The 22,930-nt window shown below is 41.8% G+C and overlaps 1 protein-coding gene across 1 annotated transcript in view; it reads left to right on the forward strand.

Moving 5' to 3' along the window:
* The window catches only part of LOC111152640 (family with sequence similarity 169 member B), a 65,172-nt gene that overhangs the window by 21,083 nt on the left and 21,159 nt on the right, over positions 1 to 22,930 (forward strand). Inside the window, 2 exon segments of the mRNA XM_022511179.1 lie at positions 6,078 to 6,163; positions 12,449 to 12,626. Of these exon segments, the coding sequence (XP_022366887.1) occupies positions 6,078 to 6,163; positions 12,449 to 12,626 (264 nt within the window).

Here is a 22,930-nt window from a genome sequence, read left to right on the forward strand (position 1 = left end):
TGCTTTGTGTCATCTTATTTGTTGGCAGTGAAGTCCGTTAGAGATCAGGGAATGCATGATGATTACATTTTTTGAGGTGGTGTTTGTGAAGGGTAAGAGGTCTGTGTCTAGCTTCATTTTTATGTGTGTGGGTGTCCAGTTGTTCCAGCACCGTAGGTTGGAAAGACTTTCTTTGTTCCATTGTATTGCCTTTGCTCCTTTGTCAAAAGTCAGTTGACAATATTTACTATATAAAACTGACTATATAAAAGTCAGTTTACTATATTTATTTTTTTATTAATATATAATGTATTATTAGCCCCATGGGTACAGGTCTGTGAATCGCCAGGTTTACACTTCACAGCACTCACCATAGCACATACCTTCCCTAATGTCCATAACCCAATCACCCTCTCCCTATCCCCTCCCTGAGGCAACCCTCAGTTTGTTTTGTGAGATTATGAGTCTCTTACGGTTTGTTTCCCTCCTGATCCCATCATGTTTTGTTTATTCCTTTCCTACCCCCCAAACCCCTGACGTTGCCTCTCAACTTCCTCATATCAGGGAGATCGTATGATAATTGTCTTTCCCTGATTGACTTATTTTGCTCAGCATAATACCCTCTAGTTCCATCCACAACGTCGCAAATGGCAAGATTTCATTTCTTTTGATGGCTGCATAGTATTCGATTGTATATATACCACATCTTCTTTATCCATTCATCTGTTGATGGACATCTAGGTTCTTTCCATAGTTTGGCTATTGTGGACATTGCTGCTATAAACATTTGGGTGCACGTGCCCCTTCGGATCACTACATTTGCATCTTTAGGGTAAATGCTCAGTAGTGTGATTGCTGGGTCATATTTTCAACTTTTTGAGGAACCTCCATGCTGTTTTCCAGAATGGTTGCACCAGCTTGCATTCCCACCAACAGTGTAGAAGGGTTCCTCTCTCTCTGCATCCTCGCTGGCATCTGTCATTCCCTGACTTGTTAATTTTAGCCATTCTTGACTGGGTGTGAGGTGGTATCTCACTGTGGTTTTGATTTGTATTTCCCTGATGCCGAGTGATGTGGAGCACTTTTTCATGTGTCTGTTGGTCATCTGGATGTCTTCTTTGCAGAAATGTCTGTTCGTGTCCTCTGCCCATTTCTTGATTTGATTACTTGTTCTTTGTGTGATGAGTTTGATAAGTTCTTTATAGATTTTGGATACTAGCCCTTTATCTGATATGTCATTTGCAAATATCTTCTCCCATTCTGTCAGTTTTCTTCTGGTTTTGTTAACTGTTTCCTTTGCTGTGCAAAAGCTTTTGATCTTGATGAAGTCCCAATAGTTCATTTTTGTGGGCTCTTCATTCTGTTCCATTGACCTTTTTGTCTCTTCTTTCACCAAACCACACTGTCTTGATTATTGTAGCTTTATAGTAAGTCTTGAAGTTGGGTAGTGTCATTCCGCCAAATTTGTTCTCTTTCAATCTCATGTTGGCTATCCTGGGTCTTTTGCCTCTCCGTATAAACTTTAGGGTCAGTGTGTTGATATCCAGAAAATAACTTGTTGGGATTTTGATTGGGATGGCATTGAATCCATAGAACCAACTGGAAAGAACTGACATCTTGACAATATTGAGTCATCATATCCATGAACATAGGCTATCTCTTTATTTGTTCTTTGACTTTGTTTTTCAGTGTTTTGTGATTTTTCTTGTAGATCTTGTACACATTTTGTTAGATTTATACCAAAGTATTTCATTTTGGGGGGTGCTAATGTGAATAGTGTTGTGTTTTTTAATTTCAAATTCCACTTGTTCATGACTGGTATATAGGAAAGCAGTTGGCTTTTGTATATTAGCTTTGTACTCTGAAACCTCCTTGTAATCAAAGTTTGCAACCACATATTTCCATTGTGTAGGCCTCATTCTAGCTATCCCTGTTGTTGCGATGCCCTGAGTATGGCCTTGGACTTATAGGGCTCTGTGCCTCTGCTCACAGGTTACCCTGCCGGTATCGCCCTTGTCTGTTGTCTCTGCCTGTTGAAACCTTACCCATTGATCCAGAACCCAAGCTGTCTGAAATCCCTGGGGATGCTTTTCCAATACCCTTCCCCAGAATTGCCTGTCCTCTGGGTCCTGGTGACACATTGGTTCCCATCTCGAGTTCAGCACCTTTCATGTCCCCAGACTGTACTGGAGCAACTTGAGTGTTGCTTGTTCTCTTCCTCTGCAGCTCGTCACCCCCCAGGGGCAGGGATGGGGACTGACTCATCCGCTGCTGGGGCCCTGGGACAGACAGCACTGTTCACACGTTCAGGGACTCGGCCACGGGTAGCTGGATGGAGTTGATCATACTGAGCTTCAGAGAAGCCGGACCACTGGGACATAGCCTTAGGCAACCTCACTGTCTTAACTTGTTTGGGAAACCTTGGAGCGTCACAGAAGAGACTCCATCACTGACATTTCTCTGTCATCCACATCGCCTGTCACTCAGGGGGGTAGGGAAATTAAATTCATGCAGAGAGGCTGGCTTTTAACTCTTAGTGCCCTGTTGACTGTTGTCACCACTGGACAGCCTTCTGTGAGTATCCAGTCTCTGCTCTGGCCCTAGATGCGAGAGAGCCTAGAGGAGACTGATCATTTTTTTTTTTTTTTTTCTTTTAAAACCACAGATGCGTGGCTTCTACTTTCTAACTCTTGGAACTAGCTGGCTTCAGGGTCTCAGTGGTGCCCTGAGGCTGGCCCTACAGTGCCTGTCAGAGTCCCCAGAATCTGTCCTTTGTCCTCGCTGAGCTGGATACAGCCTCTCTCCCAGGACTCTACCACTGTTCTCTCCTACCGTTTCCTCTTGACTGGGTATTATGCTTCTCCAATCAAAAGCTGCTGGTTTCCAGGAGGCTGATTCTGTGTTTTTTTTGTTTTTTTTTTTTAAACTTGGTTTGGAGGACAGTTTATTTTAGGCCTGTTAAATTTGATTTGACTTCCCCTTCGCTGTTATATATCCTTTCCAGCTTCAGATACGTTTTGAAAAACAAAACAAAACAAAACAAAAAACAACAGTTCAATCTATTTTGTGACAACTTGTGTGACTAATTAATGCTCTGCAGAAAACCATAAAACTTGCAAGGCACCACACAAATGCCAAATTGTAACACGTGTCCTGTTTGAAACTGTCTTAGCAAAATGAACATCTGTATTATAGTAATAGACTGTATTAGTAAATGGAACATCTTTTATTGATTCACCTTGTTAAGCAGGAAAATAATCCTTATGGCTTTATAAACCTCCTGTAAATTCTAGTAGGTACCATTTCGAACATGAATTTAATTGAATAAATGAAGGCAGGTGTCAAGCATTTAATTGGCCCTTCTCTCTCAGCCAGCTCAATCAGCTTTGGAACTACTGTTGATGATGTAATTTACCAGTGAGATGAAACTGACATGTCTTTGGGGAAGAGAGGCTGGCTGGGCAGAGTTCACGCTTAATCACTGACTGATGTCACTGTAACCTGGTCTTCACAGAATTTTCTGTGAAGTTCCTCAAGGAGCAGACAGAAATAGGGAAGAAAGTGGTAGCAAACTTTGCCTCACTGGCCCACAAAATTAGTTGAAAAGTCTTGAGCCTTATATAAGTATTCAAGTAACTCTTGTTTTCTGTTCCATGTTATTTTCCTACATATCCTCAGCTAAAATGATTTGACTGGGAAGGTGCATCTTTTCATCACGTGGCTCAGGCTCAGACGTGTGGCTTGAGAAGTTGGTGTAAAAATGGCAATATTTATAAAAGCGGGTGGAAAAAAGATACCAGAAGAGAAGTTGTGGTACTTCCAGACAATGGAATATTTTTCAGTGCTAAAAAGATTTTTGAGATCTCTAGCCAGGCAAAGACAGGGAGGAAACTTAACAGTATATTACTAAGTGAAAGAAGACAATCTGAAAAGGGCTACAGACCGTATGATTCCAATTAAATGACATTTTGGAAAAGGCAAAAGTATAGAGACTAAAAAAAAAAAAAAAAAAAAAAGTCAGTGGTTCCCAGGGGTGGAGTGGGGGGTGAGAGCAGGGGTTTAATAGATAAAGACCAGAGGACTTTTAGGGCAGTGAAAATTATGATGCATATGATAATCTATCCATAATGATAGATGCATGTCATTACATATTTGCCCAAACCCATAGAATGTAGAACAAGAGTGGACTGTAATGCTGATTATGGGCTTTGACTCTGATGTGTCCGTGTAGGTTCATCTTGTAACAAATGTCCCCACTCTGGGGCAGATGCTGACACTGGGGGACGTGATATGTACGGGCACGTGGGAAGTCTCTGTACCTTCCTTTCAGTGAACCTAAAACTGCTATAAAAAATGATCTTAATTAAATAAAAACAAACATACAAGAAAACAACCAAAGTAACTTTGCTGTTTAAATGGAATCCCTAAGCAAGGAAAGGAAGGCTGCTCAGCTGAGAGGCAAGAGGCAGAGGCTATGACCGGATTTGCCTTTGGAGCGACCACTCGGTAAGGATGGATCAGAGGGGGAGACTGAGGCAGGGGACTAGGTGAGGTACTATCCCAGTCTTCTGTGGATGGTGGCAGGACCCTGCTGGCATCTGGGGCTGGGGAGGAGGGGACAGAGCTCATCACGAGGCGGCAGGTGGAGCTGGTTGATTTGGTGGCAGCGGTGTGGGTGGGTCTGGGGGAAAGAGGGGAGAGCTGACATTTATCAGCTGTCACCGAGCGCGTTTGGCACACTGGGCTCTGTGGTGGGTGTTTCACACCCCGTCTTCATTGGAACTTGTCAGCCATCTCGGGTGATCAGTTTGGGCAACTCTGATGAGGAGCCTGGGGCTTTGTGAGGTTGTGGTTTTTCCAAGGTCACCTCCACCATAGCAGGACTGATGCCCAAACATGGAATGGGCAGAATCCAGAAGCTTCAGGGACTGTTTAGACTGGGATGGGGCAGGAGTGGGGGGAGAAGGTATCTCTCTTCCTTCTGCAGGAGAGCCTCTTTATTCAAAGGCACCCCCAACCCCTGCATGGTTCACCCCATTTCCTAACCCCTGACTCATTTCTGGCCTCTGTGAGAGAGCACTGCACTTGGAGTCCCTGGCTTGGGGGTGGACCCACCTCAGGCCCCCCTTGCTGGCTGCCTTCAAGCTACTTACTGCTCAGAGTGTCAGTGTCCTCTTCAGAAAAACACAGGTGGCAGTTTCACTGTGAAAAGGAAAAAAAAATCATGGAAAAGAAGACAGTGCCAGGCCTAGTGTGGAGAGCGATAAGATTTTGTGCTCACGGGGCGCCTGGGTGGCTCAGTTGGTTAAGAGTCTGCCTTCAGCTCCTCTTATGATTTCAGGGTCGTTGGATCGAGCCCCATGTCAGGCTCCCTGCTCAGCAGGGGAGTCTGCTTCTCTCTCTCCTTCTGCCCCTCCCCCTGCTCATGCTTTCTTTCAATCAAATAAATAAAATCTTAAAAAACTTAGAAGATTCTGTGCTCAATGCCCTTTGATAATGTTGGATTTGACTGCATGGGGAGTTCTGAGTTGTGGCATGTAACTGGACTTTGAAAAGAAAATGTGATTCTTTTCCATCAATTTTTTAAAAAAAGATTTTGTTTATTTATTTGATAGAGAGAGAGACAGCGAGGGCAGGAACACAAGTGGGGGGAGGGGGAGAGGGAGGGAGAAGCAAGCTTCCCACTGAGCAAGGAGCCTGATGGGGGGCTTAATCCCAGGACCCTGGGCCATGACCCAAGGCAAAGACAGATACGCTTAACGACTGAGCCCCCCAGGCATCCTTCTTTTCCATCGAATTTGTCCGTGTTGGTGTGTAGCACTTTTTGCACAGTTTCATCCGGAGACGCACTTGTAGTTTTGAAGGTGGCAGCAGGCCATCTGTGAAGACCTCAGTGAAGTCCTCTTTGGGTGAGAGTGGCCACTTGGTCCTGGTCAGTGCTCTTGGAGATCTAAGCTCTAGAAATATCACCTTCTTTGCCCACACGTACTTGTCCTTTGCACCTTGACAGCGGCTGCGCTCTGTTGAACCCGCCCCCAAGGTGGCCGTGGCCGGCTGGCTATGCGCTCCTCTTCATTTTCACTTGGTTTTCTCTCTAGTGATGGCTGTTTACATAAAGGAGTCCTGGTGGCCCACCGAAGACGTCCTACGAACCTCTGATCCTGCCAGAGAAGGTCTCATGAAGGTGAGGTGGTGTAGACCAGAATAGATACTGCGAAACAGGTTTTAAAGTCAGTGTGTTGATTATCATGTTAATGATCGAAAGCACTTGGCCTCTGTGGACTCATCTTCCAAGGTTGCAAGAAACAAAGTTTCACAGATGGGGTGGGGAGCGGCGGGGGGGTGGGGGGGCGGCGCTGAAACAACAGAAAGGTGTTGTCTCTCAGCCTCTGAGACTATAAGCCTGAAATCAGGGTTCCTTCTGAGGGCCACGAGGGAGACTTTGTTCCAGGCCTCTCTCCTGGCTGCTGGTGGCCTCAGGAGTTCCTTGGCCTGGAGATGGCCTTCTCCCTGTGTCTTCACATCATCTTCCCTCAGTGTGGGTCTCCCTCTGTCCAGATCCCCCCCTTTCTATATGGACACCAGTCATTTTGGATTAGGACCCCCACCCCCATGACCTCATCTTCACTTGGTCATCTGTAGAGACTATTTCTAAATAAGTCACATCCCCAAGTACTGGATATTAGGTCTTGGAACATCTTTCCAGGGGATGCGATTCAATCCAGCATGCCCTGCCAGTAAGGAAAATAGTAATAAAAGGCTGTATGCTGCAGACATCTGGCTATTGGCAGATCTCTCTTACCTTCCTGAGTGGCCTCTTGTGTCTTCATTTTAAAACTTAAATCCCTGTCGTCTCTCTAGTGTGTAGGAAAATTTTTGCTTATTGTGTCCAAATATTATTTTTTTGGTACTCATTCTGAGTCAGACATTGTGTTAGGTACTCGCCTATGTCCTCAGACTCTTTACAGGGATTATCTAATTTTAGAATCCTCAAGGTACTGTTTTGCAGAAGAAATTGAGGCTGAACCACACAGCTAGTGAGTGATTGGGTTGGACACAAACTTCAGTCTCTGTGATGTCAGGCCTGAAGGTCTTGGTTGGGCTGTGGCTTTATGGAGCAGTTGTAAAGCCAAAACCTAGGATGGTAGGGGTGAGGGCAGGTGCCACAGCAGCTCTTCAATGTCCCTGTGGCATCTGCTCCACTGCAGATCTGATGAGAAAGGTAGTAACTAGTGTAGAATTTAGACTATTTGCCTCATGTCTGCCCATTTTCATTTGATTGGCATATTTACCTTAATTCCATAGGTGCTTCTCGGCAGTCTTAAAATGGTGGATCTGTCTGTAGTCGTCTGGAATTCCACTTGACTTCCCTCATTGGGACCTACAAATGCTGAATGAATGACCAGTATTCTTTTGGGTCTGGTTTAGAGAAGGAATTGATAATACAGTTTTTCCCCCCTCGCTTGAATGAATTAAAAAAGAAAAACAAAATTTAGTTTTATTTTCCTTCAAACAACAACTTCATTGAGATACGATTCATGTCCTATAAATTTCACCCTTTCAAAGTGTACAGTTCAGTGATTTTCAGTATTTGCACAGAGTTGTGCCCCAGTCACCGCTCTTGAATTCTAGAATGTTTTCATTGCCCCCAAAAGAAACCCCTTACCCATCAGCAGTCACCCTTCATTTCTCTTTTTCCCCAGCCCCTGGCAAGGAGTCTGCCTCTGTGGATTTGTTTCTCCTGGACTTTGAGATCTCTAGAATCATATAATATGTAGCCTTTTGTGTCCAGCTTCTCTCACTGAGTGTAATGTCTTCAATGTTCACCCACACTGTCGTGTGTGTTAGAGCCGCATTCCTTCCTATGGCTGGATCATTTCCCACTGCATGGATCGAGCATGTGTGTTTATCCGTGTATCTGTTGATGGACACGTGTTGTTTCTACCTTTTGGCCATTACGAATAACGGCACCATGAACATTTGTGTACAAGTTTTTGGGAGCACATGTATTTTCAATTCTCTTGGGTATATACCCAGGAGTGGAGTTGCTGGTCACGTGGTAATTCTCTATATAACTTGTTGAGGAACCACTGAACTATTTTCCACGGCAGGTGTACTACGAATAGTCCCATTGGTAACCTCTGATGGCTTCCATCTCTCCATGTCCATCCTGTCACTTGTTTATTGTCTGTTTTTGTATGCTCTCCATCTGACTGGGTGGGAAGTGGTATCTCACTGCAGTCTTGAGCCGCATTGCTCTGATGGCCAAAGCTGTGACGCATTTTTTCATGTACTTATTGGCCATTCATACATCCCCTTTGGGAAAATATCTATTAAAATCCTTGGCCCACTTTTTAATTGGGTTACTTGACGTCTGACCGTTGAGTTACAACATTTTTCATATATTCTGGATGCAAGTCCTTATTGAGCACATTGCCTTTTTTGATTGGCAAATATTGTTTTCCCGTCTGTGGGTTGTCTTTTGCGTGCCTGTTCCCCCTCCCCAGCTTTACTGAGATATATCTGACATAAACATTGTGTGAATTTGAGGCACAGGAGGTGTTGATCTGGTATACTTACATATCGCCAAATGATGGACACCGTGGTGTTGGCTGACACCAGCTTTGTATTACATGGTTACCATTTTTTGTGTGTGTGATGAGAACATTTAAGATCTACTGTCTTAGCAACTTTAATATAATACAGTATTATTAGCTATAATTACCCTGCTGTATATTAGATTCCCAGAACTTATTCATCTTATAATTGGAAGTTTGTACCTTTTGACCGACATCTCTCTTCTCCCACCCCCAGCCCCTGGTAACCACCATTCTAGTCTCTGTTGTGATGAGTTGGGCTTTGTTAAGATTTCACGTGCACGTGAGATCACGCAGGATTTGTCTTTGTCTGACTTACTTCACTTTGTATAATGCCCTCTAGTTACATCCATATTGTTGCAAACAGCAGGATATTTTCAGGTCTGGTTTTAATTGACTCGGTAGATACTGTTTTGAAAAGTTTCCCCCTCCCCACCCCGACGCCAGGGGATTTAACTATGGCTTGAGATTCAGCCAATGAGTGTGAGGTACCCAGTGGGGTGGCCTGGCCCATTTGTCTTGCTGTGCTGGACTCTTCCCACAGGTGGGCCAGAGATATTTACTGGTTGGGTGTTTTGAATGCCAGGAGAAGTCTAACGTGCTCTTTAAATAATTCTTTCATATTTTATTTTATTTATTTTATTTATTTTCAGAACAAGAGTATTCACTTGTTTCATTTTTAATTCCTCTGTGTTTAGATGAGGGAAACCCCACATTTTCTGAAAAATGTGGCCTATGTTGTGAACAGAAAGAAACTTGGATGTTACCTGCTCTTAATGAACCGTGTTGTAAAGATAGATCTCCCCCAACCATCCCCCAAGATTTTGGGGTCTTGACTTTTTTTTCCTTTTAATTATATTTTGTTTCTTAGCCAACTATTCTTCATAAATTACCAAAAAAAAAAAATGCTTAATGTTCTTTCTGTTAACATAATTAGTGGTCCTAATTGAGGGATTAGAACTGGATCTCGGCTTTGTGTTTCCAGAAATGTTTCCAAGTCAGAATCACACACATTTCTCCCCCCGCCCCCCATAATGAAATTGGATAAATTCAGTGCATTTTCTTTTCTCCTTTTTCTCCTGCCAGTTTTTGATTGGATATTTCCCTTCTGCCAGATGCAATCTGCTTTTCTCTTCTGGCTTTCCTCTGAACTTTTTGGTTTTATAAGTTGAAAAATATAACCTCCTACATCACCCCACTCAGGTTTTGTGACCAGCTAGTGATTCTTCAAAGTCTGAACTGGGTTTGGCTGCTACTGTCTGAGATACAAAATTGCGGCAGCTTCTCAGAGCTGAGCTGGTGTGGTTTTCACAAATCTTTTCCTCATTTAAGATTTGGCTCCAGATGAAGGTGAACTATTTTACATTCTGGACCAATTAATAGATTTATTGGCACTGAACACTTTGTGCTGTTTGTAAGGCGGGGGGCAACAGCTGCCTTATTTTTTGTTATTGGAGCATTTGAAAACAAATGTATTTTTTTTTTTTTTTTTTTTTTTACCCATCCTTCCCTTAAACAAGTGGTTTAAGGATGCGTCAGACAATCTTCTCCCTTGATCAGTGGGAGAAACGGAGGCTCAGAAAGTTGGGCATTGCTAAAGATCTCCCAGCAAAGCTAGGCTGAGAAGTCACGGTCACAAATGATGATGATGATGATGATAAAAATGTAAGAATTAAGTATTCAATATAAAACGAAGTGTAGATATTTATATTAATGTTCCCTTTTCCAAAGCCGTAGTTGTAATGGATGAAGATGCTTGCGGCAACCATGGGTTGGGACCAGCCTGGGACCTGGGAAAGCCCTGGTCTGTTGTTTTGAGCCTGATGCCTCAGACAGAGCCCTTGTCCAGGTGTCCTAAGTCCTCTTTGGAATGAGACAGGGAAATGAATAAATGCGATCACTTACCCTCCTTGGGTTTCTCTTTCCTTACCTATAAATCAGGACCTCCCGCAGGTGGGAGAATTGAATGCTAGCTTGTGGGTGGGAGTCACAGGCCATTCAATGGCATTGCTGATGCCATGGTGCTGCATAGGATGGGGGACAAACACCCCCACACGTAGGCTGTCACATAGTCTTGTCAGAGTAAAATCTTGTCATGTCACACATGTCTTGCCAGAGTAAAATCTAATAAAACAATGCTGTCCCTTGATCAATAGCTGATTGGGTTCATGTCAAGAATCACATTTAGGGGTGCCTGGGTGGCTCAGTGGTTTAAGCCTCTGCCTTCGGCTCAGGCTGCTCCCCCCTACCATCTGTCTCTCTGCCTACTTGTGATCTTTCTCTCTGTCAAATAAATAAATAAAATTAAAAAAAAAAAAAAAAGAATCACATTTAGTGCGGGCTTGTGGTTGTCCAGAGGAGTGCATGTAGAAGGACTCTGTGACCTTATCCAAGCTGAGCCACATAGAGTGGGATTGATTAGTTATGTCTGCTGTAGGTGCAGAAGCTGGAGGCCTCCGTTTTTGCTATGTATTTGCCACCCGGGGGCTCTCCAAATGCAGAATTTTTTTTTTTTTTAAAGATTTTATTTATTTATTTGACAGACAGAGATCACAAGTAGGCAGAGAGGCAGGCAGAGAGAGAGGAAGGGAAGCAGGCTCCCCGCTGGGCAGAGAGCCTAATGCGGGGCTTGATCCCAGGACCCTGGGATCATGTCCTGAGCTGAAGGCAGAGGCTTAACCCACTGAGCCATCCAGGTGCCCCCAAATGCAGAAAATCTTAACAGACAGAACCATGAAGTCATTTTGACTTTTTTTTTTTTAAGATTATTTATTTATTTATTTGACAGATAAAGATCACAAGCAGGCAGAGAGGCAGGCAGAGAGAGATGGAGGAGGAAGCAGGCTCCCTGCTGAGCAGAGAGCCCAATGCGGGGCTCAATCCCAGGACTCTGGGATCATGACTGGAGCCAAAGGCAGAAGCTTTAACCCACTGAGCCACCTAGGCGCCCCTTATTTCGACTTGTTAATGCTAAAACTCTGTGTGGGCCTGACCTTGACCACATACTTTCTTTACCTGCCATGACATTGTGGTGGGCAAGAAGTGGTTTCATTTGATGGCCTTAGAACAAGATGGCCCTTGATTCTTGGTAGTTCTCTGGGATTGGGACTGTAGCATGTGCTCCAAATCTACTATGTCACAAGCCATCGAAAAATCACATTTCTGATGTAGCCATTGATCCTCCCAGTTCTTTTTTTTTTTTTTTTTTAATTCCCCCCAATTCCTTGCCCTCCTTCTGAAGGCCAGAATTCTGGGTCTGTTATTAAAAATGACGGGGGCGCTTGGGTGGCTCAGTGGGTTAAGCCTCTGCCTTCGGCTCAGGTCATGATCCCAGGGTCCTGGGATCGAGCCCCTCATGGGGCTCTCTGGTCAGCAGGGAGCCTGTTTCCCCCTCTCTCTGCCTGCTTCTCTGTCTTCTTGTGATCTCTGTCTCTCAAATAAATAAATAAAATCTTAAAAAAAAAAGGTGGACTGGGTTTATTTCTAGACACATTCAGGGGATCTGCTGAAATGTCTTGCCTGACCCCCCTGGAGGTTACTTCCTGTTTTGTTGACCTGCAATGGACTTTTTTCTGTCTACTTATATTCATTACACATAGGTAGCCTTGGGGACCAGGGAGGCCCCTCTGGGACTGCCCCTCACTCCTGGAGGCCGATGGGTGTGAAAGGTCAGGGTTGTGAAAACCTTGGTGAGAAACTGTGAGTCACATTTTGGCTCTTGAGCACAAGGGGAATCGTGTGATGGTGGCACGCACACCTGGCCCTGATGTGTGGGTTGATTCCAAGTGCAAAATTTATCATGTGTGATTTTCCTCTCTCACTTGCTTGTTCTTCCTTTGTTTCTTCTAATTCTTTTTTCCCCCCCTTCAAAGGTTCAGTCATTTGGGGAAAGGATTGTGCTTTTCATTCTAAATGTCGTTATTTTTGGAAGACTGGAGAGAAATTTGGATGACCGAGACATGTTTTTTTTACCTCACTCTGTGAAGGAGCAAGCAAAGATTCTGTGGCGGGATGGGTCAGCTGTTGGATTTTACACGATCAAAAGGAAAGGTAAGGGACACACAGCCCTGGGGAGGAGGCAGAGGATGGGGTGGGGAGGCCCCGTAGATGTCTGCCTGCGTCGGAGGACTCCCTCAGCACATGTGTTCCTTGGAGAGAGTCTTCTGGCACAGAAAGTGTCACTAATTCGGCCGTCCTGTAAATAAACCCAAGTAAACCCAAGGTATGGATTTCATTTTCTCATTTCTCATTGTACTGGCAAATAGGGTGAAAAACGTATCCTTTTGATTCCCAGGCAGAGCCATGTCCCTCATAAAGGCTTATTGCTACTAATGGTGTAAAGTGACTCTGCAAAGCATGACACTCTTCATTTCTTTTCTTTAAGGCTACCCATTAGCTGTCAGGAAAAATACCATCGCTAATAGCTGACATGTGGCGCAAAAGCACACGGGATGCCAAGATTTATAGACATTACCTCAGAGGAGGGGGACGTCAGCCATGATAACAAGGTCGTGGTGAAACACTGGGACTTATTTTTAGGGGCTCTGAGGAGAAATGAGTGTGATCCTAGGACCATTTTGCCTCGGGGATTGGTCTGTTTCTTTAAAGTCATTTTCTTTAATACTTTATTGAATTTTTTAAAGGCTGTCAACATCTCTACTCCAAGCGGACCCAGCCCTGTCCTTCAGTTCTTATGAAGTCCTAAATTTTAGCAAGAATAATCTCCCGGCGAACCACCATGGACATGCCGTTCTCCTGGGTCACGTGTTTTTCTTGGGGCTCAGAAGGCTGATTGTGCTGTAGAACGTTGTTCATACTATGTGTTTGTTCCACCTGTCCAGGATGGAACAAATCCACTTCTCTCCCTCCCCACTCCTGGTCAACCCCCCCCTCGCCCCCCGCCGTGTGAGATGACCAGTTTCCCATGCAAGTAACTCCATTAGTTAACTACTTGTCAAGGTCAGTCTGGACACTCAAGTAGAGAGGTTGGTTGTGGCCTCCTCCTTTTTCCCGAGGCTGACCCAGAACTCAAAGTGGAAGGAGGACCTTAAAAGATTGTCAAGCTAAGGTAGACCAGACTAGGTGCTTGGATTTCTGTTTCTTCTTCATTTTTGATGAATTCCACAAATGTGGTGGAAAGTTCTCTGAAGCTGCTTATTGGGTCACGTCGTTTCATCCATGAACTGATTTTTTTTTTTTTAAGTGGCAATTGACTTTTAGTTACTCAACAGTTTATTTCATTTAAGAAGTACCAAACCAGTATAAAATTAATGAAAATATATGCTTCAGGTATATGTTGCCAATGAAAAAAATTTTTTTACTGCCTTTTGCTGGATTAGCTTATTTTTGGAGAGACAGAATAAAAATATTTCTGTTAGAATAATTGCATACATATTGTCACCAGGAAAGTGTGAGAGTTGTAGCCACTCTACATCCTTGCCAGTACTTGGTATTGTGAGTCTTTTTAATTTTACCTATTCTACAAGGTGGGAAGTAGTATTTAATTTTGGTTTTAATTTGCATTTCCCTAATTGCAAACGATATTGATTATGTTGTCGCGTGCTTTGTTGATGGTCACTTATTAACACTTAAGTGTTCGTTAAATATTTTGGTCCATATTTTATTGGGTTTTTGCTTATTGCAGTTTCTTCATATGTTATACGTGTCAGTTCTTTTTTTTTTTTTTTAAAGATTTTATTTATTTATTTGGCAGAGATCACAAGTAGGCAGAGAGGCAGGCAGAGACAGAGAGACGGGGAAAGCAGGCTCCCTGCTGAGCAGAGAGCCCGATGAGATGCAGAGCTTCATCCCAGGACCCTGGGATCATGACCTGAGCCGAAGGCAGAGGCTTTAACCCACTGAGCCACCCAGGCACCCCTAGGTGTCAGTTCTTTATCAGATATATATTTGGAAAACATTTTCATTTTGGCACGACAGTATTTCTCAGAGAGCAAACATTTGAAATTTTGATGGAATCTATTTTATCAGTTTACCAATTTTCATTATTATTTTGTTCAGAATATTTTCTAAATTTACTTTGTGATTTTTATGAGTGTTTTAAAGTGAGTTTTAAATTTCCAGGTATTCCAAATGTTTTACTTATTGATTTGCCTTTGATTTCTTTTTTTTTTTTTTAAGATTGTATTTATTTATTTGACAGAGAGAGATTACAAGTAGGCAGAGAGGCAGGCAGAGAGAGGGGGAAGCAGGCTCCCTGCTGAGCAGAGAGCCTGATGTGGGGCTTGATCCCAGGACCCTAGGATCATGACCTGAGCTGAAGGCAGAGGCTCAACCCAGTGAGCCACCCAGGTACCCCTTATTTTTGATTTCTAACTTAATTCCTTTGCAGTAAAAGAATGTAGTCTATTTTACTATTTTAAATATTAATATTTAAATTGTTAAATATTCTAAACATTAATTTTATAATTATAAGGTTAATTTATATGTATTTATAATATAAATAATTATTTCATATATAAATAGACATAATTTATAATATCAATTTAAATTTATATTTATATAAATAGAAATATAATTAATATAAATATAAATTTAACAGTTTAAAAATATTTTGAATTTTTTAATATTTTAAGATTTATTGAGAATTGTTGATGGCTCATTATATGGTCTGTATTTGTAGACATGCCCTGTAGACTTGAAGGAATGTGTATATTCTGCAGGTATTGTGTTTAGTGTTCTGGAAATATCATTTGGGATAAGGTAATTAATAATGTTTAGATTTTCTACATTCTTACCGATTATTTTTGTCTAGTTCTATCAATTTCTGAGAGTTTGTGAAAGTCTATAATTGTGCATTCATCTCTCATTTTAGTTTTGTTAGTTTTTACTTTATGTGTTTTGAAGCTTTGTTATCAGTCACATCTATATTTATGATTGTTATACCTACCTGATATATTGACCATTTTATCATTATGAAGTCCCCAGTTGTCTTCAGTAATATTTCTTATTATGAGGTCTGTTTTGTTTGATATTAATATATATATAGACCCATCATCTTTCTTATGCTTATGATTTGTATGGAATATATTCTTGTATTGTAGCTTGTAGCCTTTTACTTTTATTCTGTTCATGTCTTTATTATCTGAAGCATATATTTTGTTGATAGCATACAGCTGGGTATGGGATCCTATTTATTTATTTATTTACTTTTAGATTTTATTTATTTATTTGTCAGAGAGAGAGAGAGAAAGAGTGTGCACACAAGCAGGGGAAGTGCAGGGAGTGAGAGAATCAGGCTCCCCACTGAACAAGGAGCCCAATGCAGGACTCAATCCCAGGAAACTGGGACCTGAGCCGAAGACAGACACTTAACTGACTGAACCACACAAGCATCCCTGGGTCTTGGATTTTAAACCTAGTCTTAAAAACGTCTGTCTTTTGAATGGAGTGTTAGTCCACTTACATTTAATTATTGATATGATTACACTAAGGTCTTCTCATTTGCAATTTGTTTTGTGTCTTCTGTTTTTTTTTGTTCCTCTGTCCCTCCTTCATATCTTCTTTTATTTTAATCAGATATTTTTTAGTATTTCATTTTAATTTCTCTATTGGCTTTCTAGTTCTATATTTTTGCATTTTTAGTTTTTACTCTGCGGATCACGTATGCTTCTTAAACTTTTCCTGATTTACTTACAGTTAATATTGAATTACCTCAGGTGAAATATAGAAATCTTTTAACAGTGTATTTTTGTTCATCCCTTATTTACATAGTGCTATTGTTATATATTAGATCTGTTCATGTTATACACCTATCTTTATTGATTTATAATTTTTAATTTAGTAGTCTTATCTTTTAAAATAAATAAAATAAGTATAGCTAAAATCTTTCTCACATACTTACCTTTAAAAAAATTTTAATATAGGTCCCACTTGCCATCCAGCGTCATTTTTCTTTTAGGCTAAAATACTTCCTTTAGAATTTGCTGTAGTGTGGTTCTGCTGGCGACAAATATCTCAGGTTTTGTTTACTGAAATGTATTTTACTTTATAGTCATATTTGAAGGATAGTTTAGCTGACTATAGAATTATTACTGATAATTCCCCCACTCCCTTCAGTGCTTTGAATATGTTTTTCCAAGCTTCTGTCTTTCATAGTTTCTGGTGAGATGTTAGCCAGTTATTTATTGTTATACCCTCATACATAACACATAGGTTTCTCTGATTGCTTTCAAAGTTTTCCCTTTAACTTTAGCTTTTTTTGTGTTTGACTATATAGATTATATGACTGTATAGACACTAGTGTGTCTAGAAATGATTTTAGTTCTGTTTATCTTTCTTGGGCTTTGGTGAGCTTCTTGAATCTTTATGTTTTCTGCCATATTTTGGAAGTTTTGGGCCATTATTTCTTCAGTTTTTTAAAAATGCTGCTTTCAGGGCACCTGAGTGGCTCAGTTGGCTAAGCCACTGTTTTGGCTCAGGTCATGATCCCGGAGTCCTGGGATTGAGTCTTGCATTGGGTTCCGAGCTCTATGGGGAGTCTGCTTTTCCCTCTGACCTTCTTTCCTCTCATATTCTCTCTCACTCTCTCTCTCTCTCTCTCTCCCTCAAATAAATAAATAAAATCTTAAAAAAAAAATGCTGCCTTCATTGTTCTTTATCTGGGATTCCAGTTGTGTGTGTGCTGGGGTGCTTCATAATGTCTTTAAGTTTTGTCTCGGAGGTTTTATTCATTTTTCTTCAAACGTTTTTCTCTCTTTGTTGGGTAATTTCTACTGGCACCTATTCAAGTTCATCTGCCATCTCCAATCTGTTGTTGAGCTCATTGAAAATTTTTAGTTATTGTACTTTTTAGCTCTAGAATTTACATTATTTTTTGTAGTTGCTATTTCTCTGTTGAGATTTTCCATATATTTCCTTTTAATTTTTTGAATTATTTTATTTTAATATTTCAAATATATTTATAAAGTTGTTTTGAGGCCTTTGCAAAGTCCAACATCTGGGTTTGTTTAAAATCAGTTATATTAACAACTTTTTTTTTTTTTTCCCTCCTGAGTATGGGTCACACATTCCTGGCTTTGTGTGTGTGTGTGTGTATGTGTGTGTGTGTTGAATAATTTTTGGTCGAAAATTAGATATTGCAGATATAGTGTAACAGCTCAATTTTTTTTGGTGTGTGTTTTCTGAGGATTTTTAGATTTTGATCTAGTAGCTGTTCAACCTGCCTATCTTCAAAGGGTAGACTTTGTCTCCTTTGTGATCTATAGCGGCTGACTTCTGTTTGTGTGACTTCCCATGGCTGTTTCTTTAGCCTGGCCCTGTAGAGGTCTTCAGTGTGCCTGCAGATTTGGTGGCCAAAGATTTTCATATGGATTTGATTTACTTTTCCTGAGGGTATTTTTTTGTGTGTGTGGCTTTGTGTTTTTGTTTTGCTTTTCGTTTGTTGTTTTTGTTGTTGTTGTTGGCTTGTTTTGTTTTGTTGTTATTTGTTTTTGGTTCCTGCTGTTTGGGGGTGCTGTACTTTCACTGTTAAAGCTCATTTGGCTTCAGCTCTCTGCCGCTTGACCTGTCTCAGTTGAGGAAGGTCTATTTTTGAGAAAAGCATCAAACTGTCACATCTGATCCTGTGTGGTGCCATTTTTCAAATTGTCTCTCTGGTCTTTGACTTTTTTCTTGTTGGGTTCCATGGGGTCTCCTTCACTCATGTGTTGGCTAGCTGTGGCAGTTGTTTTGAATTTGAGTTTGGTTCATTCTGTGGATCTCATGCTGCTTTACATTTCCAGCTGCTTTCCTAATTGTAAATCTGATCTGTGACACATTTAATGGGTAATGTTTCAGTTTTTCCCATGAGTGTTTTCTGTAGCTTTGGGGGTTGAATTATACCCTATGGCCAGTAAGCTGCAAACTCATAGGTTTTACTTGGTCCAGTTGCAACTTTATTTTCTTTCTCTCTCTCTCTCTCTCTTTCTTTCTTTCCTCCCTTCCTCCCCCTCTCTCCCTCCCTCCCTCCTCCCTTCCTTCCTTCCTTCCTTCCTTAGGCTCCATGCCCAGTGTGGAGACCACTGCCAGGCTTCAACTCATGACGAGATCAAGACCTAGGCTGACATCAAGAGTTGGATGCGTAACCACTGAGGCCACTGAGGCACCATTTCCAGTTGCAAATTTCTGAAATTAAATTTTCCTCTATCCAGTGGTAACTTTAAATGATTTTTCACCTTTATTTATTTATTAAGTAGTTATTATATGTGGGATTTGCACAATATGATTTGCATAATGAAAGTACAGAACCCCTAAACAGCAGGAACCAAAACCAAACATTTCCTTCCACCACCATTTTCTGATAGGGATCCTATTAGGTGTAGATCAGAGAATTTTATTCCTTTCCTTCTCATCTTTTTCTATAATCAGAAAAAGATATTTATGTTGATGAATTAAGAAATGGTTGATACAGCACGGCACATAGGTGGCTCAGTTGTTAGATGTCTGCCTTCATCTTGGGTCATGATCCTGGGATCTTGGGGTTGAGTCCCACATGGGGCTCCCCGCTCGGTGGAAGGCCTGTTTCTCCCTCTCCCTCTGCCTGCAGCTTCCCCTGCTTGTGCTCTCTCTCTGTGTCAAATAAATAAATGAAATCTAAAAATAAAAAAAGGAAATGGTTGATAGAACAACATATAAGTAGATTAAACAAAACATAATTTAGTTAGTGGATAAATATATTTTATTATGTTTCATTATTTGCACACACGATTTACAAAAAAAAAAATCACTGGTGGATACATATAATTTAATGGCCTGCAGGAGGAGTTTGTAGTTCACAAGTTCAGAACAGTTAACGTTTCTTTAGTCTCGGCTCTGTCCTCAGTGTTTGTCATGACATTATGTAGTGTTTTTGTATTGATACTGGCGTAGCACATGGCATGCTTCTCAACTTTGCAGCATTACGATTTTTCTTCATGAGATTAGGTCCTTTTGATTTAGAATATCTTAATTTAGCCTAAGCTGGGCTGCAGTGTATAATTTCATTCTGAAAGGAAAAGAAAATGTGCAGATTCATTGCATAAATTGGATCACAGGGGTCAGGGGCCATCTATTTAAGAGTATATATTTTGGGGGCACCTGGGTGGCTCAGTGGGTTAAAGCCTCTGCCTTCGGCTCAGGTCATGATCCCAGGGTCCTGGGATCGAGCCCCACATCGGGCTCTCTGCTCAGCGGGGAGCCTGCTTCCTCCTCTCTCTCTCTGCCTACCTGCGATCTCTCTCTGTCAAATAAATAAATAAAATCTTTAAAAAAAAAGAGTATACATTGTTTCTAAACACTTCCTTGGCACATACTTTTAAGTATTTTAAAAATTTATCAGACAGTAAAATTGACCTTTTTTTTTTTGCTTTACACTTCTGTGGATTTTGACCTATGTATAGATTCATGTAACTACAACCATAATTAAAATAAGGAATAAAATCCACCACCCCCAAAACCTCCTTCATGTTATCCCTTGTCATTCCTTGTCCCCTAACTGCCACCTGAAAGCCCTGGAAACCACTGATTTGTTCTCCATCACTATCGTTTTGTCTTTTCTAAAGTGTCGTGTAATGGAATCATATAATTTATAACCCTTTGAGACTGACTCTTTTCTTTCTTTCTTTCTTTCTTTCTTTCTTTTTTAAAGATTTTGTATATTTATGTTATATATATTGAGAGAGCATGAGCAGAGGGCAGGGGCAGAGGGACAGGGAAAGACTCTCAAGCGATTCCAGGCTGAGTATGGAGCCTGACTCGGGGCTCGATCCCAGGACTCCAAGATCATGACGTGCGCCGAAATTGAGACTCAGCCGCTCAAACAACTGAGCCACCCAGGCGCCCCAATAGACTGACTCTTTTCACTCAGTATAATGCCTTTATTCATCCAAGTCAATGTGTAGATCAGTAGTTTGTGCCTCTTTGTTGCTGACGTGCACATTCAGTTTACAACAAGTGGGTGCTTTTGTATGGACTGAATGAGATCTTTTCAGGTAGACCTCTCTTTGGGGACATATTCTGAATGGGCTGGTTTGAATTTCTGCCTTCATTTGACTGCTCAGTAATATCGACACTTCAGCCAGATCACTATTTTATGTTGAAATTCTCCCTAGATAATCAAAACTAATGAGGTTTTACTTGACCTTTTGTTCTCAGAGCACTAGTCCACTGACTGTTAGCTTTCAAGGGAAGAAAATACTGGACTGGTAAGTGGCGAGTTTGGCTAATTTGAGGCAGAGCTAAGACGTGTGTTGCTTTTGTATGAAAATCTAAAAAGAACAGCTTTCTGTTTGAGCTGCCTGAAAGTTCCAACACTAATGCAAATCATAAAAACAGGAGTGTCACTGAAAAGTATTAAATTAGGTGACTTGCCATTCAGACAAGCACGTGACCTTCGGGACAGCAGTGATGTTTCGAAGTGGCCTTGGCTGTCCTGCTCTTTGAAGTGGGGGGTGGGGAGGGTTTTCTGTTCTCCCCTCCCCCAGAATTCCAATGCCACAGGTCCCTCCTGCTGGGTTGTCTCATCAGGAAGGCCCCCCTCAGGCCATCTTCTGGACTTTAGCAGAAATATCAGTAGCAAAGGTGGCGTGAGTGGGGAGTGCAGTGTTGGTTCATGTACCTACTGTGCTGTCTGTTGAGAAAGGGGTTGTTGTCGACAAGGAATGGAGGTCCCCGTGGAGATGCGGCATTGGAAGGTGCAGGGGGAAATGCACGGGATGCAGCCAGGCTTCTTCTGTTGGGATGTGCACCAGCAGCTGTTACATTCTCAGCCTTGCAAAGCTGCTAACATTACCCACTTGTATCTCCTGCCTCCTTGTAACCTTGACTTTCATTTGCCGTCATGTCCCCTGGCCTCTCCTTGTACCTGCCTTAAAGGGCCAAGATCATTTGTGATACCTTTTTCACATCATTTAAAGTCTCTTAAAAGAATCAGATTGGCTCGTGGATTGGTTTTCTTGTGCATCATGGGTTCACTTTGATCTCAACTGACTGTGGATTGGGGGGGTGGCTGGCTTTTGTGGTCCAGGTATGGCCACCTAGCCTTCGTTCTTGGCTGCGGTAGGGGCAATTTTAAAGGACTGTGGGCTGGTTAGACAGCCCATCATAATCCATGGAAGAATCCTGTTCATAAAGTAGTCTCAGTCTGGCCTGGAATACTTGTGGTCACCACCACCAGGCAGCCCTTCCTTGCTTGCTCAGTGGCTGGTGTGTAATGGATGGAGTGCTCAGCAGGCAGTTCGTGCTGCTCACATATTATGGGCTACAGGAGTTCTCAAGCTCCATCCAAGACCCGCTGCCTCTGAAACCCTGGCAGTGGATTGGGCCCCTGTGATCTGTCTTAGCACTCCAGGTGACTCCCAAGAACTCTGAAGTTGGAGACCCACTCACCCAAGGCATGCATTCTCAGTGGGGTGGCATTGCCCCTGACCGTCAAACCTTTGGGGAGCAAAGGAATCATGGATAATACAATGGTCTCTGGCCCTCCAAACCTCAGCCCTATCCAACAAAGCCTTATTCCTTAGTATCTAGTTGGAGGGGGGTGCACGATTAGGAAAAAATGGCTCCTTAGGTTGGTGATAATGAGAAAACATTTGGGCAACACCACTTGAGTGTATACTTAGAAGAGGAAGTGCTAGGGGTGCCTGCTGGCTCAGTCTGTGAAGCGTCTGCCTTCAGCTCAAGTCATGATCCCAGAGTCCTGGAATGGAGTCCCGCATTGGGCTCTCTGTTCAGCAAGGAGCCTGACTCTCCCTCTGCCCTTCACCCTGCTCTTGTTTTCTCTCTCTCTCTCTCAAATAAATAAATAAAATCTTTAAAAAAAGAAAAAAAAAAAAGAAAAAAAAGGAGGAACTGGTAGGCTTTTTTTTCCTTTTTTTTAAAAAATTTTTAAATGTATTTTCAGCGTAACAGTATTCATTGTTTTTGCACCACACCCAGCGCTCCATGCAATCCATGCCCTCTCCAATACCCACCACCTGCTTTTATAATTTTCCTTTGTTCTATGCCATATGGACTGGATTTCATGCAGGGTCTTCTAGCACAGAGTTGAACTGGGACAGTTCTTGCTCCTGTAATCTGAAAAGGAGGTGACTTACTGACACAGATTTTCATCTAACAATCTGAGATAAAGTCAACTTGGCCAAAGTTATTTCTTCAAGCAGATAAACTTTCTTCCCCCAATATTTAAGAGAGAATTTCATGGCATCTTAGTAAATAAATAAATTCCTCTTATAATAGTAAAATACATACAAAGAAATGTTAGAAGAAAAAAATGATATAATTAATTCTTATCTCTAAATGTATCTTGTTTTGGGGCGCCTGGGTGGCTCAATCATTAAGTGTCTACCTTTGGCTCGGGTCGTGTACCTGGGGTCCTGGGA

Source organism: Enhydra lutris, unplaced genomic scaffold (genome assembly GCF_002288905.1).
Source record: "Enhydra lutris kenyoni isolate GAN:26980312 unplaced genomic scaffold, ASM228890v2 scaffoldscaffold29, whole genome shotgun sequence".
In the NCBI taxonomy this organism is placed as follows: domain Eukaryota; kingdom Metazoa; phylum Chordata; class Mammalia; order Carnivora; family Mustelidae; genus Enhydra; species Enhydra lutris.